This window comes from Myotis yumanensis, unplaced genomic scaffold, assembly GCF_028538775.1.
Source record: "Myotis yumanensis isolate MYYU_CA2020_CCGP unplaced genomic scaffold, mMyoYum1.0.hap1 SCAF_1, whole genome shotgun sequence".
Classification (NCBI taxonomy): Eukaryota; Metazoa; Chordata; class Mammalia; order Chiroptera; family Vespertilionidae; genus Myotis; species Myotis yumanensis.
In genome coordinates this window covers 237,402,733-237,419,529 of record NW_027223752.1, presented here as the reverse complement: position 1 = coordinate 237,419,529, position 16,797 = coordinate 237,402,733, and the positions used below count along the sequence as shown (strand labels likewise).

General features: G+C 49.6%; 1 protein-coding gene and 1 pseudogene across 1 annotated transcript; one reads left to right on the top strand and one right to left on the bottom strand.

Moving 5' to 3' along the window:
- The first annotated feature begins 9,809 nt into the window (after window positions 1-9,809).
- MRFAP1L2 (Morf4 family associated protein 1 like 2) lies at window positions 9,810-12,262 on the top strand. Its single transcript, XM_070411303.1, has 2 exons — window positions 9,810-10,327; window positions 11,224-12,262. The coding sequence occupies exon 1, from the start codon at window positions 9,954-9,956 to the stop codon at window positions 10,311-10,313; it is 360 nt and encodes a 119-aa protein (XP_070267404.1). The 5' UTR covers window positions 9,810-9,953; the 3' UTR covers window positions 10,314-10,327; window positions 11,224-12,262.
- A 1,361-nt stretch (window positions 12,263-13,623) lies between these two features.
- On the bottom strand, window positions 13,624-14,744 carry LOC138997239 (heterogeneous nuclear ribonucleoproteins A2/B1 pseudogene; annotated as a pseudogene).
- Between the last annotated feature and the right edge of the window lie 2,053 nt (window positions 14,745-16,797).

Below are 16,797 nucleotides of genomic sequence, written 5' to 3'. Positions count from 1 at the left end.
GGGATTCTGGGACAGGTCCCTGAGGCGAGGACCTAACTGCTCGGACAAGTGTCCTTTTATATCAGAGTGCTGTTACAGAAAACCCTAGAGCCGTGGGAGGCTGGAGGACTATGTAACGAGCTCTGATGAGGAGGAGGCAGACTATGCAGGATGTTTATGCTCCCCTGGCCCCCCACGTGGCCAGGATGGGGCTGGGAGACGGTCCCCAAAGTCGTACCACAGAGGCTTCTGCATCCGGATGTTTCAGCAGAGGTGACCCCTGGGAAGAAAAATTTGAATCTCGTGGACATTATGGGAGGACTGGCGACAGCCAAGGACACAGTGAAGACTTGGTGGAGGAGGGGGCGTTAACAAAGGCCTGACTCCAGGACAGCCTGCAGAGTTCCTCACCTTTCCAAGGAGAAATCTCAGGATCCAGGCTGCTGGGAACGGGCTGGGAGGCCTGGCCTGGCACCTGCTACCTGCTCTCTGTGGCCTTGAGCAGGCGCTGGCTTGTGTCAGGTTCTTTCCAGCATGACCTGCTGTATGATTTCTCCAACTAAAGCTCATCTGGAGTAAACTGTTCTTAGGGGCAATTAATGCTGTTCCAATTCTCCACCTCCCAGGCACAGGGGTGGGGTGCACTCGATAGCCCCCAGGTGGTGGTGTGTAACTAATTCTGGTCAATGAATTATAAAAGAAAGTCACACCCAGGCCAGAACCTTCCATGAGAGACCCTCCAGAGCTCTCTTCCCTCTGGCACAGGGACCAGCAACATGCAAGATGGGTGGTTGATCATCAGCTTCCGTTCCTTTGATGACAGTAGCTCCCTGCCCACCTATGATGAACACACAGCACAAACGAGGAACAACCTCAGTGGTTTCCTCCAGGCAGTGGATCAGCAGGCGTGGATTCCCATCCTCTTCCTGAGATGAATGGAAATCTGGCAAGGGCTTGAGTCATTCAGTTGCTGCACAAAGGAAGACCCTCTCCTGGCCAATTCTATTTCCCCCTCTTCTGATCTCCATGATGTTCTGTAGTTCCTTTCTCCTGATTTATATCCTTCAAAATTTCTATTCCATGACTCACAAAAGCCTCCATTCTGTTATTCCCAAACTCATTCATACTATTTTTTAAATCTTCTGTTTGTTATGTTTTCTCCTTTTTATTGAATTTATCGGGGTGACACTGGTTAACAAAATTACACAGATTTCAGGTGCACAATTCTACAGCACATCATCCGTACACTGTACTGTGTGTTCACCACCCCACCAAGTCTCCGTCCCTCCCCATTCACCTCCCCATACCCTCCCCCTCTCACCTGCCTCCAGCACACTCCCACTTCCCTCATCAATCACCACACTGTTGTCCATGATTTCTTCTCCTTTTTTGCTCAATCCCTCCACCCTCATCCCCCTCCCACTCCCCCAACCCCACCTGTCAGCTGTCAGCCTGCTCTCTATCTATGAGTCTGTCTCTATTTTGCTTGTTAGTTCAGTTTGTTCATTAGATTCCACATATGAGTGAGGTCATACAGGACTTGTCTTTCTCTGACGGGCTTATTTCACTCAGCACAGTGCTCTCCAGGCTCATCCATGCTGTCACAAAGGGTAAGATTTCCTTCTGCTTTATAGCTGAGTCGTATTCCATTGTGTTAATGCACCACCACTTTTTTTTTATCTGCTTTCAAATCTTGGCTCTTTTTTTTATTTTATTGATTTTTTACAGAGAGGAAGGGAGAGAGATAGTTAGAAACATCGATGAGAGAGAAACATCGATCAGCTGCCTCCTGCACATCTCCTACTGGGGATGTGCCCGAAACCCAGGTACATGCCCTTGACCGGAATCGAACCTGGGACCTTTCAGTCCTCAGGCCGACGCTCTATCCACTGAGCCAAACCGGTTTCGGCTCAAACCTTGGCTCTTGTAAATAACGCTGCAGTGAACATAGGGCTGCACATAGTCTTTCAATATACGCTGCTTTCGACAATGGCGGCACCAGTCTGCATTCCCACCAAGAGTGCAGGAGGGTTCCCTTTTCTCCGCATCCTCGCCAACACTTGCTTTATTGATGACAGCCATTGTGAAAGATGTGAGGTGATAGCTCATAGCTTTAATTTGCATCTCTCTGATGATTAGTAATGTTGAGCATCTTTTCATATGTCTAGTGGCCTTCTGTATGTCCTCTTTTGAGAAGTATTTGTTCAGGTTCTTTGCCCATCTTTTAAAAAATATTTTTTTAAATTTATTTTAGAGAAGAAGGAAGAGAGAAACATCAATGATGGGAGAGAATCATTGATCAGCTGCCTTCTGCATGCCCCCTACTGGGGATTGAGCCTGCACCCCAGGCATGTGCCCTTGACTGGAATCAAACCCAGGACTCCCTAGTCCGCAGGCCGACGCCCTATCCACTGAGCCAAACTGGGGCTCTTTGCCCATTTTTTAATTGGATAGTTTGTTCTTTTGGTGTTGAGTTTTATAAGTTCTTTATAAATTTTGGATAGTAACCCCTTATCAGATGTATTGGTGAATATGTTATCTCATTCATTGGGTTATCTTTTTTAAAAATATATATATTTTATTGATTTTTTACAGAGAGGGAGAGGGATAGAGAGTTAGAAACATCGATGAGAGAGAAACATCGATCAGCTGCCTCCTGCACACTCCCCACTGGGGATGTGCCTGCAACCAAGGTACATGCCCTTGACCGGAATCGAACCCGGGACCCTTGAGTCCGCAGGCTGATGCTCTATCCACTGAGCCAAACTGGTTAGGGCGGGTTATCTTTTTATGTTCTTGACTAGAGGATTGGTGCACAAAAATTTGTGCACTGGGGGGGGGGGGGGGGGGGGCGGTTCTCTCAGCCCGGCCTGCACCCATTCACAGTCCAGGACCCCTTGGGGGATGTCCACCTGTTGACTTAGGCCCACTCCTCAGGGAATCAGGCCTAAGCTTGCAGTCAGGCATCCTCTGGCAGCCAGGGAGCCCTCGGGGGATGTCTGACTAAAGGCTTAGGCCCCCAAGGGATCAGGTCTAAACCGTTAGTTGGACATTCTTAGTGCTGCCACGGTGGTGGGAGAGGCTCCTGCCACCACCACTGTGCTGGTCAGCCATGAGCCAGCTTCTGGCTGAGTGGCACTCCCCATATGGAAGTGCACTGACCACCAGGGGGCAGCTCCTGCATTGAGCGTCTGCCCCCAGGTGGCCAGTGTGCATCATAGCAAACGGTCATTCTGCAGTTCAGTCAATGTGCATATTAGCCTTTTATTATTATTACTAGAGGCCCGGTGCACAAAAATTTGTGCTCTCGGGGGGGGTGGGGGGGGAGGTCCCCTCAGGCCTGTGCCCTCTCGCAGTCTGGGACCCCTTGGGGGGATGACCACCTGCTGGCTTAGGCCTGCTCCCCGGGGGATTGGGCCTAAGCTGGCAATCAGACATCCCTCTGGTAGCCCAGGAGCCCTTGGGGGATGTCCACTTGCCAGCAGGGAGCAGACCTAAGCTGCAGTCGGACATCCTTAGTGCTGCTGAGGAGGCAGGAGAGGCTCCCACCATCACTGCTGTACTGGCAGCCATCAGCCTGGCTTGTGGCTGAGCAGAGCTCCCCCATGTGGGAGCGCAATGACCACCAGAGGGCAGCTTCTGCATTGAGCATCTGCCCCCTGGTGGTCAGTGTGTGTCATAGTGACCAGTCATTTCCAGTCTTTCTGCTGTTAGGGTCAGTTTGCATATTACCCTTTTACTATATAGGATAGAGGCCTGGTGCACAGGTGGGGGCCAGCTGGTTTACCCTGAAGGGTGTCCCAGATCAGGATGGGGGTCCCGCTTAGGTACCTGGCCAGCCTGGGTGAGGGGCTGATGGCTGTTTGCAGCTGGTCACACCCCCTTCAGGGTGGGGGTCCCCACTGGGGTGCCTGGCCAGCCTGGATGAGGGGCTGATGGCTGTTTTCAGGCTGACCTGGGACTGAAGCTCCCAGCCTCTCCTTTTTTTTCCCTTTCTTTTTTATTCTGGAATTTATTTACCTTCTATAATTGAAACTTTGTTGCCATCAGTGGAGCTGAGAGCCGGCTCCTACTCACTCCAGCTCCATGGCCATGGCCGGCTGAAAGCAGGTATCTGGGGGTTGTTTAGCTTCTATAATTGAAACTTTGTTGCTTTCGGAGCTCAGAGCCGGGCCGCAGCAGGCGGGGAACCTTGGCTTCCTCCATCACTGGAGCAAGCAAGCCTCCTGCTCGCTTCAGCTGCGTGGCTGCCAGCTGCCATCTTGGTTGGGTTAATTTGCATATCATGCTGATTAGCCAATGGGAGGCGTAGCAAAGGTACAGTTAATTATCATGTTTGTCTATTATTAGATAGGATATAGGATGTCCCTATTTCCCCCTTTTGCCCCCTCTACCCAGCTCTTGCCCCCCACTTCTCTCTGGCCATCAACATACTGTTGTCTGTGTCCACGGGTTGTGCTGGGGTCCAGCCCCAGTTGTCTAGGGGTTCCCAAAGGTGTGGACGGAGTCTGCGAAGAATGTTTTACACAGAGACAGTGTTCAGAACTCTCTAGCTTTCCTTAGTCTCCGTGGATCTTCCCTGTGCCTGGCTGAGGCCACAGAGAGAGATCCCAAGGCAAGCTGAGCCTTTATTTTATAGTGAGAGGTAAACAAGGTAGTGGTTTCTAGAGTTACATAGTTCTTGTGAGTTTCACTTGTTTTGACCATAGTTACACTTCCTGCACTTCCCTCAGCCCATTAGCTTCCCAGATAAGATCTAGAGAGCCTCATAAGGTCAAGCCTAATTATGCTAAGAGGACTGTGCCCTCTAAGCTGGGAATTGTTTGTGACTTTGCCCACAGGTCAGTCTGAGGCTTAACCCTACATCAGCTCCCCACAGGGTTGTACATATATTTTCTTTGGCTAATCCCTTCTTTAAATTCACTTCTTTAAATTTTTATTTTCAGATACGTGCTTATAACTGTACTATTATATATTTTATATTATATCATTTAGAATTAAGATATTTTTTAATTGAACCCTTGTAAGTTTTAGCACAATTTAATAAATTATGCTAGAAGCAATTAGAAAATTTTTCATGTATTGCAGATACATTTCAATTAATATTTTATTAATTTTTAATTTTTTAATTTGAAATAATCTCATACATGTAAAAAAACTATAAAATACTACAGCATATTCCCTTCACCCAATTTCTTAGGTGTTAATAATTTAAACATAACCATTATACAACTAACAAAATTTGGAATATATTTTTCTTATAATCTCTTTAATGTTACTTAATCCATTTACTTTGTTTTTGTTAATCTTCACCCAAGGATATTTTTCCATTGAATTTTAGAGAGAGTGAAGGGAAAGGGAGACACACATTGATTGGTTGCCTCCTGCACATGCTTTGATAGGGACTGGGTATCAAGCCAGTAACTGAGGTACATGCCCTTGACCGGGATCGAACCTGGGACCCTTCAGTCCACGGGCTAATGCTCTATCCACTGAGCAAAACAGGCTGCAGCTTAATTCATTTACTTTTAATCTATGTGTCTTTATATTTAAAGTGGGTTTTGTTTTTGATTCACCCTCATAATCTGTCTTTTAATTGGTGCTTTTATGCCACTGACTTTCAGAGTGCTTACTGATTGAGTTACTACCACATCAGGTGGCTTCTGGGTCTTCTGGGGCCGGCCTGCCTTGCCGCCCGGGACCGGATCGGATTCCCAGCGACAAGGCAGGCTGGCTTCTGGGGCCGGCCTGCCCTGGATGGCGGCAGGCTGGCGGCTCACGCTGTCCCGCCCTGCCTGCAGTATGCAAATTAGCCGCCATCTTTGTTGGCAGTTAATTTGCATATCGTGCTGATTAGCCAATGGGAGGCATAGCGAAGGTACGGTCAATTACCATGTTTGTCTATTATTAGATAGGATGGTTTCCTTTGCTGTGCAAAAACTTTTAGTTTGATGTAGTCCCATTTGTTTGTTTTCTTTTGTTTCTCTTGCCCAATGCGATATATCAGAAAAAATATCGCTATAAAATTTACTGCCTATGTTTTCTCTTAGGATTTTATGGTTTTGAGTCCAACATTGAAGTCTTGAACCCATTTTTTTGTTGTTGTTTTGTTAATCCACACCTGAGTGAGGATATTTTTCTCCATTGATTTTTAGAGAGAGTGGAAGAAGGGGGAAGAGAGAGTGAGAGCGAGAAAGAACTATCAATGTGAGAGAGAAACATCGATTGGTTGCCTCCTGCAAACGCCCTGACCAGGACTGAGGATCAAACCTTCAACCCAGGGATGTGCCCTTGACTGGGAATTGAGCCCACAATTTGGTGTGTCGGCCAATGCCTTAACAACTGAGCAAACAGGGCAGGACACCTTTAATCAATTTGAGTTTACTCTTATTTGTGGTGTAAGAATAGGTGGCCTAGTTTCATTTTTTTGCATGTGTTTGTTCAATTTTCCCAACACCATTTATTGAAGAGACTGTCTTTATTCCATTGTACGTTTTTGCCTCCTTTGTCAAATATTGATTGACAGTACAGCCTGGGTTTGTTTCTAGGCTCTCTATTCTGTTCCATTGATTTCTATGTTTTTATGCCGGTACCATGCTGTTTTGATTACTATTTACTCATATTATTATTTGCCCCTTCAAAGCATGTTTCTTTACACCTGTAACAGCTGAGGGAAGACTCCTTCAAGCCTGGGCTTTCCTGCAGTCTCGTTGGTGATGGTCCCTAGTGGCCCTCAACTGACCAGGGGCTGCGCTTCTGACAGAGAGAAGGGGAAACAAGGAAACAGTATACGAGGTTAGGGTTTTGACGAGGTGTTATTGCCTCAAAGGACCACACACACTAACTGGGTAGTGGGGGAATGAGAAGCAGGGAAGCAACAGGAGAAAGTAGCTGTAAAGTGAATTGAGGGGTCAGAGGTTTAAAAAGGTGCTGGTGACTAGAGCTGAAGTGCTACCTGGAAGGGTGGGATGTGCTCAGCAGAGAAGAGTGCTGAGCAGGTATTGAGCAGGTTTGTGGTGAAAGCAAGTCACCCTTGGGAATGAGTGGTCAAGGGGCATGGAGGAGCTCATTGGATATGAGGAAGCCGAGGACCTAGGAGCCCAGGTGTGGGACGGTGGCTGTGTGAGCATCCAGATGCTGGCAGGACATGGGGTGGAAAGGGAGACCAGGGGGCAGGTGCCAAAGTGGAGAATAAATGAGGGGACCCAGTGGAGGATGACAAGGTGGACGGTGATTAGGCTTTGGTTCTGAGCTTAGAAGTAGTTCCTAGGGCAGGGATTGGCAACCTTTTCCTATAAAGAGTCAGATAGTAAAAATTTTTTTGTTTTTTTTTAGGTCTTGGGAGCCAAATAGTCTCTGTCACATATTCCTGTTTTTCTTTCTTTCTCTCTTTTTTTTATAGTCCTTAAAAATGTGAAAACCATTCTTAGTTCAGGGACTAGAGTTTGCCAACTGTCCTTGTCCATTATTTTTATTATTAAAAATATATATATTTTATTTTATTTATTTTTTAATATATATTTTATTAACTTTTTACAGAGAGGAAGGGAGAGGGATAGAGAGTTAGAAACATTGATGAGAGAGAAACATCGATCAGCTGCCTCTTGCACACCCCCTACTGGGGATGTACCCGCAACCAAGGTACATGCCCTTTACCGGAATCGAACCTGGGACCCTTCAGTCCCCAGGCCATGCTTTATCCACTGAGCCAAACCGGTTAGGGCAAAAAAATATATATTTTTTTAAATTAATTTCAGAGTGGGAGAGGGAGAGAGAAACATTAATGATGAGAGAGAATTATCGATTGCCTGTCTCCTGCATGCTCCCTAGTGGGGATGGAGCCCACAACACGGGCATGTGCCCTGACCAGGAATCGAACTGTGACCTCCTGGTTCATAGGTTGGTGCTCAACCACTGAGCCACACTCAACGGACATTATTCTTCACAATACTGCCAGGGCTCTCCAATATGTTTTTCCTTTTCCATCTCACTCCTTTACCATTTCTGAAGAGAGCATTGAAAAATATGCATTTTTAGCTCCAGAGCCTGCTTTCTGCTGGTAGGAAATTGGGAGTCTAGACGTCTTTTTATATTTTGAATAGTCTTAGTCTCTTTTCATCCCAGCTGGCAGCATTTCTGTTAATGCTAGAGGCCCGGTGCACAAATTCATGCATGGGTGGGATCCCTCGGGGTAGCCTGTGGAGATTGGGCCCCAGCTCATGCCCCCAGCCTCGCCTGGCACCCTGCCTTGGCCTGGCACCGCACCCTCATCTGCTCCACCATCCCTGCAGGGCGATCGATCAGGGCCAGGGCCCCTGCCTGGCTCCCTCAGTGTCTGGAAGCCCAGCGGTGGCCCTGACTCCCGCCGCCGCTGCTGATCGCCAGGGGGCAATCCGCCCCGCTTGCACCCACTTTGACCTGGTGCCACCCATTCACATGCTCCACCATCCTGCTGTGGTCCTGCTCTTGCCAGGGACCATAGTGGCCGGCAGCACCTCTACTGCACATTAGGCTTTTATTATATAGGATGGCTGCCTCAAAATTTCTGTGGGTTTCCTATGTACTTTGTTCCATTCCACTCATGTACCAAAAGCAAGACAAGTCTTTCTGTGGTATGTTTAACTCTTTAGACTTAATTACCAGTACTTTTGCCATATCTGGCTGCTGTGAGATCATGCCCTTAGCATGATCCTTAGCATGCCTCCTAGGAGCCTGTGCCAGGCCAGATTTTAAGATGGCCCTCTACGATTTATTACTCCTGTGACTGTTACCTTATATTGCAAAAGAGAGACTATTCAGGTAACCTAATCCTGAAAGCAGACTTCCCTTTGGCTAAGAACAAAGGGACGTCAGAGAGATGAAAAGGATGAGAATGATCTGACATGCTGCTGCTTGCTTTGAATACGGAGGGCACTATGTGCAAGGACCAGAGTGGCCGGCAGAAGCTGAGAGTGACCCTGGCCAACCCACAAAGAGGGTCTCCCAAATATTACCTGCTAGATCGACAAAGAGTGAACCACCTGGAAACTTAATTTATTCATCCCACAACGACCATATGCAGTAGTAACAGCATATGGAAATAGCTAGTGGGAAATAACGTTAAAGCAGCATTTACTGAGCCCTTGCTGTGTGCCTCCTCCGATGAGGGCTGTAAGGAACTAGAGAGCTAATACTCGCCCCGAGGGTCTGTTGTCTCGTGGAGGTGCATGGACAGCACGTTGAAGAATGGGTTCTTTCAGTATTCTCTTCCAAGGGCACACCCGGTGCCAGGTGGGGGTGAGGAAACTGCTGAGCCAGGCCAACACTAAGTCCCGAAAAGCGAGATGCAGACCTGACCACAACCCAAGGCAGAGTAAAACCTACCCTGTGGACAGCAGTCGGCGAGGTCGGGGAGGGCGGTCAGGGGAACAGGGCCACTAGCATCAGCACTGGGATGCCGCAGTTCTCAACCAGCCTCGGGGAAAGCCATTGCCCTAGGCGGCCTTGGCCCAGCTGACATTCAGACACTGGGTGAGCCACCTACCTGCTCGGGGCGTTAAGTTTCAAATGGCACCAACTTAATTGGCTTATTTTTGAATCAGCACGTTAGGTACCTAGACCATTGCACCGAAAGCGCCCTCCTAAGCTGTTCCATTACCCTAACGCAGAGAAGCCGAGGTTAAAATTCATGATCTTGGGGAGCCGGATCGTGATGGGAGGGCGGGAGCGTGCACGTGCCAGTGGAGGTCCCCGAGTTCCCACCGGCGGCGTGGCCGTAAAGGAGCTCCGGCGTGTCGTAAAAGCGCCGCACGCCAGCAGCGCCCCGGCAGACGGCGGGGAAGCCATCTTGGACGCCGTCTCCGCTGCGAAAGTTGGGAGAACCTGTTGCTCGTCACAGTGGCGGTTGGGCAGAGCTCAGCCCCGCGCCCGGCGCTCGCTGTGTGCCGGCCGGCCTCTCGGGGGCGGTGACGGGGCCGCGGGGGGCGGGCGGCGCGATGCGGCCTGTGGACGCGGACGAGGAGCAGGAGCCCGAGCTGGACGGGGAGAGGGTCCTGAGCCCCGCGCTCGCCGCCGGCCGCCGTGACGTCAGCGCCCTCGAGCGCGAGCACGTGCGCGCGCACCTGCGGGCCCGCCGGCGGCTGCAGGAGATCGAGCGCCTGCTGGACGCGATCCACAGCGAGGTGGAGGCCTCGGAGCAGCGCGCGCTCGACCCGGCGCGCAGCCCCGGCGCCGAGGCGGAGGAGCGGGTGGTGAAGCTGTGCGAGAAGGTGGAGAAGAAGGCGGCGGAGGCCGCGCTGATGGGGAAGCGCATCGTGGAGATCCACCAGCAGATCGACAGCCACGGGTGTTGCTGAAGGGCGCGGCGCAGGTGCGTGTCGGGCCGCGGGCAGCCGGCTTGCGGGGGGTGATGGGTGGCGCCCGCACCGACATGCTTCGGCCCTGGGGAGCCGGGGCGGGGGCGCGGCTGTGGGTACGCGGAGGCTGAGACTGCCGAGATTTTTACTTTTTTTTAAATAATTTTTTTAAAATATATTTTTTTACTGATTTTTTACAAAAAGGAAGGGAGAGGGATAGAGAGTTAGAAACATCGATGAGAGAAAAATATCGATCAGCTGCCTCCTGCACACCCTCTACTGGGGATGTGCCCGCAACCAAGGTACATGCCCTTGACGGGAATCGTGCCTGGGACCCTTCAGTCTGCAGGCCGACGCTCTATCCACTGCCAGCGGTTCTCAACCTGTGGGTCGCAACCTCTTTGGCGGTCGAACGACCCTTTCACAGGGGTCGCCTAAGACCATCCTGCATATCAGATATTTACATGACGATTCATCACAGTAGCAACATTACAGTGATGAAGTAGCAACGAAAATAATTTTATGGTTGGGTCACAACATGAGGAACTGTAGTTAAAGGGCCAGAAGGTTGAGAACCACTGCGTGACTGAGCCAAACCGGTGAGGGTGAGATTTTCCTTTTTTGACGTTGCTACTTAGAAGGAAACAGGTGGGTCTGTAGTTGTGAAGCATCCATACACTCGCAGGAAATATTTGCAGAATGCGGAGCAGCCCAGTCACTAGGGTGCAAACCTAGGTCACAAGGCAAGAAAAAAAGGGAGACGCACTGGAGGTGGGACACTGAAGCCGGACGGGAACTTGTAACTGCTCTGATGCACTTGGAGTGCTTCCGGTGACCTTGGGCAGGGGAGCATTCTGCAAGGGGCCGGGTGTTTAGGTTGTGACGGTAAATTTCCCCGCTTGTCCTCTAGGTTATCCGCTGATGGGCTCGGCCGGTAAGGAGGACTGACTGCCTGGAGAGGCGGAAACCAGGAGTCTTTCTTTTTCCTCTCTCCGGGTTTTCCGCCTGCGTTTTCATCATGGTAAAGACACCTGCAGACCATTCTGGGCGATGTTTTCAGTGTTACCTTGTCATACGTGCAGTAGGATTACTTGGTGCATTCGGCTTGGAAAAGACAGCGTAGGTATCATTTTAACTTTTTATTAAATGCTCTTCCATGAAAAATAGGGCCCAGCTTGTAAGCTGCTGTGTGGTCATATTCGTTACCGTGACTGTTGTATTTTTAAAGTTTGCAAGTATATGCTTGTGCTCTGCTATTTTTTATGCTTCCTGGAATTTGGGGACCCAGGAGAGAGACGTGAGGTCAGCGTTCTGCAAGAGAGAAGACACCTTGGCTGCAGCTGCTGAAGCCAGAACCCAAATGCCCATGGAGGGTGTGCGCGCCTCCTCCCTGGATGAGATTGAGCCGGCCCAGAGGACGGCGGGGCATGGAGAGTGGTGGGGTGTGAATTTTGGGACTACGCAGTCCGTCGGATCAAAGCAGGAGGCCTGTGTCCTGTTTTTTCTTCTTCTTTTTTTTCAGAAATGTAATTTTTTCTGTGGCACGTTAATTGGTGTACATCATGTAACCTGTCTGGTGAGTAACCTAGGGTAGGGGACGAGTTCTCGTCACTACATGTATTTGGTGGCTTTTTATATAATACAGCCGTGCATTTCACGGGCTTCTCGGCCACAGATGCACATGACCTCTGGGAGAGCTGGGGTGGAAGGCGAGGAGCCGGGGGCCACAGTGGGCCTCTGGCTGAGAGCAGGGAGCATCTCCCAGGCTCAGACGATGTCCACCCTAGGCCGTCGGCGCAGACTTCACAGGGACTGAGGTCAGAGCTCAAGCTTGTTATGATGAAGTTCATTTGCCTGGAAAACCAATTTTTAGAATCTTTGTACAAATGACTAAAGCTATTGAATTGGCCAGAAAAGGTGAGATAAATAAATTTATTTCAAAATGAAAATTTCTTACTGATTGTCCGTCATTGTCAAATGGAGGCCAGTTGCTCCTGATTTAGAAATGTGTTGAGAGGGAGGTGTGAGCTGCAGGCACTGCAGCAGGAGGGGCGGGGGCAGAGCAGGAAGGGGCCTCGTGAAAATCTGGTTTGGCCCCCCTTCAGGAGGTTCATTCAGTCACTCACTCACTGGGCCCACGTGCTGGTCCACAGTCCCCTGAGCACCAGGAATTGCCGGGAGAGGCGAGCTAGTGAGACCGTCTGTAAACCCACAGTTGCAGTGTGGTGTCCCCAGCGCTGTCAGCACATAAACTGAGTGCCCCCCGAGGCGCGGCTCCATCAGGGAGCAGACACCGAGCTGGTGCACTTGGACCTGGTGTTTGTAAGCAGAGAACAGTGCCGGGCCCTGGGAGGTAGGAAGAAAGATGATGTACATGTCAGCAGTCAGTTCTGTGGGAAAACCAGAAGGGAGCATGGGAGGTGGGCTGTTATATGTAGGGTGGGCAGGCAGCATCTCTGATACGTGACATTCCAGCAAGACAGGTGTGTGGATACACAGGGATGTTACACGTGTAATAATACTTATATAGGAAATACATGTGACATGATATATAGGAAGTGTGTTACATCTATACAACTATAACAATGCTTAACTTTGAAGGAAATTCGCGTGTAACCCTACACCAGATCAGGAAGTAAAACCATGCCAACATCTTCAGAAATTCTGTTGTCTCTTCTTTTTTTTTGGATATATTTTATTGATTTTTTACAGAGAGGAAGGGAGAGGAATAGAGAGTTAGAAACATCGGATGAGAGAGAAACATTGATCAGTTGCCTCTTGCACACCTCCCACTGGGGATGTGCCCGCAACCAAGATACATGCCCTTGACTGGAATCGAACCTGGGACCCTTCAGTCCACAGGCTGACGCTCTATCCACTGAGCCACACTGGTCAGGGCTCTGCTGTCTCTTCTTAATCCAGCCCTGCCTCTCTCCTCTCTCCCCTAGAGGTAATCCCTCTTGGAACCAGGTTGCCAATTTCTCCCCTCCCCATAGTATTAATATATTAAATCATAAATGTACAACAGCTTCTTAAATCTACACACGCACTTACCTTTTTTATTTTGAAAGGAGAAATGTTATGTCTTATGCCAAGATCCTGGCTAATAGCTTTTCAAAACTTTGAGAAAAATCTTGAAGGTTTCACATGTCACCTGCAACTTACAAATTTAACATCATCAGAAAAGAATGCGTCTACACTCTTATAAAGCCCATTAGAAATAAAGAAGTAAGAAGCTAAGAAACTCTCAAAGGCATTTTTTTTACAATCCTCCCTCCACAGTGAGGTAATGTTAAATAATCCAACCCATTCACAGAATGGCTCCGCATCTGCCCTGGTGCCTTCTGCCACGGCCCTGCGTGCTTACACATATGCCTGAGAGTCTCCTCAGCATGGTTACTGGATGACCTGACGCTGTTCTGTCAGCTCTGGGCTCAGCCTCCTGTTTATACAGGACGCTCAGGACAAATCGGAAGAAAGCGGCTTCTCCCTCCGCAGCCCCACTTCCTCCAGGACCATAGTTTCCTCCACCATGTGGTCCCCCATGTTCCTGCTGCCACCGAATTTCCACTCTTCATGGGACCATAGTTAGATGGTTGCAATTTCCACTTCCATCATTTCCTCCTCCGGAGCTGTCATCGCCGCATCCCCACCCCCCTCCCCCAGGTTGCCGTATCCGGGTCCACCACCAGAGCCTCCTCTTCCCCCTCCGTAACCAGGTCCTCCAGGCCCTCCATACCCATTTTAGCTGTCGCTCAACCCACGGCCACTTCCATAGCCATCAGGTCCTCTAGAGTTACTTCCTGGTCCTGGTCCAAAATTTCACCGCCGCCTTGAGAATCTCAAACCAAAGTTGCCTCCTCTCCCGCTTCTAGAACTTGGAGCTCCCTGCATTTCTTGTCCAGACAAGCCTGCCTTCTGTACGATGACCACGGGTGGTTGGTATTTCTGCCACAGTCTTAGCCACAGGGTCATACTCCTCAAAAGGAACATCCAAAGCCTCTTCCCAGGCTGCCTCTCAGTGATTATCTCCATGGTAACAATTTTCCCTCCTCAAAGTCATCTCCAAGACGATGTTCCTCAGTGTCCCCTTTTACCCCACCAACGAACAGCTTCACAGGTACAGAGCCCCTGGCTTTCCAGATTCCTCTCTCGCAACAGCACCTTTTGGCCCACCGACTCTCCCATCAATTGAATGAGGCCTTGCAGCCATGGCGGCATCAACCTCAGCCATGGATGTGAAGTTACAAAACCAAGTCCTCTTGATTATCCGCTTGCAGGATCTCTCATTACCACACAGTCGGTAAGCCCCCCTCACCCCCCACCCCCACATTGCTCATAGTAGTTCCTCAAACTTTCTTCTGTGGTTTCAAAGCTCAAGCCACCAATAAAGAGTTTACAGAATTGCAATTGTTCCTTTTCTCTGTCCATCGCGGACTCAGTCGCTTCAGCCTGATTTCCTGCAGCCGAGCAACATGAGAGAGAGCTCTGTGGTCGAAGGCCAACCGGACTGGTCCTGGCGCTGTCGCTAGAACTGCCGCCGCCGGAGAAACTGCAAGGCTGGAGGCACGTCTGCACACTGCTGCTACTCACCAATTTAAAAAAAAAATAACTCTATTGTTGAATATTTTTTAATCCAATTTCTTTATTGTTTTATGAGCTATGATTGCAATCATAAGTAATATGGCATGTTCCCCCCATGTTGGACTTTATACAGTGGAATCAACCCTGCGAACGTGCGTCTCCCCGTGCGACGCAGGCCCATCGGTCCCTCGTTTCGATGGCTCCGTGGAAGCTTCTCTGATTTCTGTGCATCTGGTCACCCGGGAAGCTTGTTAGACCGCGTTGCTGGGCCCACCCCGACGGTGGCTGGTTCATTTGGTCTGGGTAGGGCCTGGTCACCTGTACTAACAGCCTCCCAGCTGATGCCTGTGCTATGGTCTCGCCGCACTGTGAGACGTACTGTTCTGTTTCGTCACGCTGTTACGGACGGGTCTTACGGACGGGTCTCTGGGCCACTAGCCATCTGTAGTCATCATGAACACCACAACTTGCTCAATGACCATAATCCCTGAGTCCCATCTACTCCTGAACAAACAGGACTTGGGCACTCTTTGGCAGTTTTCTCTGGAATTCCCCCAAACATTTAATGCCTGGAAACCTCTCTACGTGTGTCTGCACAGAGACACAATCTGTACTGTCTAGGGTTGCAGTGAGTTGCTATGTTGAAGTCTTACCGCCATGCCTGGTGGGACGCCCTTGCCGGCCTGGGATCTGGATCCGTCCCGCTGACGTTCGAGCTGGTTGTTGAGAGTTACCTGGCGGCCACTTTTATAATGTTTCTTCCTTGCGGAGCGTCTAGGGAGGGGAAGCGGCTGTGGTGCCCAAGGCCGACTTCCAGGAGGCCAGTGGTGCTGTTGGGATTGTGCCATTGGCACTGGTCTGTCGGTGCCTGGCCCATTCTCCTGAGATTGGACCTGCAGGACTACTGAGGGAGTGAGTGGCTGCCGCTGGGCTGGTGGGCTGCCAGGACAGGTGGGTCAGCTGAGCGGCGCTCCCCCTGTGGTAGTGCACTGACCACTAGGGGGCAGCTCCTGCATTGAGTGTTTGCCCCCCTAGTGGTCAGTGTGCGGTCATAGCGACCGGTCGTTCTGTTGTTTGGTTCCTTAGGCTTTTATATATATATAGACAAGGTCTTTGGTTGATTACCTCCCTCCCACCCACTCTCCCCCACCTTCCCTCCGAGATTCCGCACTCTGTTCCCTGCTTCCATGTCTCTGGATCCACTCTGTCCATTAGTTTATTTTGTTACTTAGAATCCACATATGAGTGAGATCATGTGATACCTGTCTTTCTTTGACTGATTTATTTCACTTAGCATGATACTCTCCAGGTCCCTCCATGCTGTCTCAAAGGGTAAGAGATTCTTCTTTTTTTTACTGCTGCATAATATTCCGTGGTATAAATCTACCACAGCTTTTCTATCCACTCATCTACTGATGGGCACATAGGCTGTTTCCAGACCTTAGCTATTGTAAATTGCTCTGCTATGAACATAGGGGTGCATACATTCTTCCTGATTGGTGTTTCAGGTTTCTTAGGATATATTCCTAGAAGTGGGACCACTGGGTCAAATGGGATTTCCATATTTAATTTTTTGAGGAAACTCCATACTGTTCTCCACAGTGGCTGCACAGCCTGCATTCTCACCAGCAGTGCACGAGGGTTCCCTTTTCTCCACATCCTCGCCAGCACTTATCATTTGCCGATTTGTTGATTGTAACCATTCTGGCAGGTGTGAGGTGATACCTCATTGTGATTTTGATCTGCATCTCTCAGATGATCAGTGACTTTGAGCATGTTTTCATGTCTCTTGGCCTTCTGTATGTCTTCTTTGGAGAAGAGTCTATTTAGGTCTTTTGCCCATTTTTTAATTGGATTGTTTGTCTTCCTTTTGTTAAGTTGTATGAGTTCCTTATATATT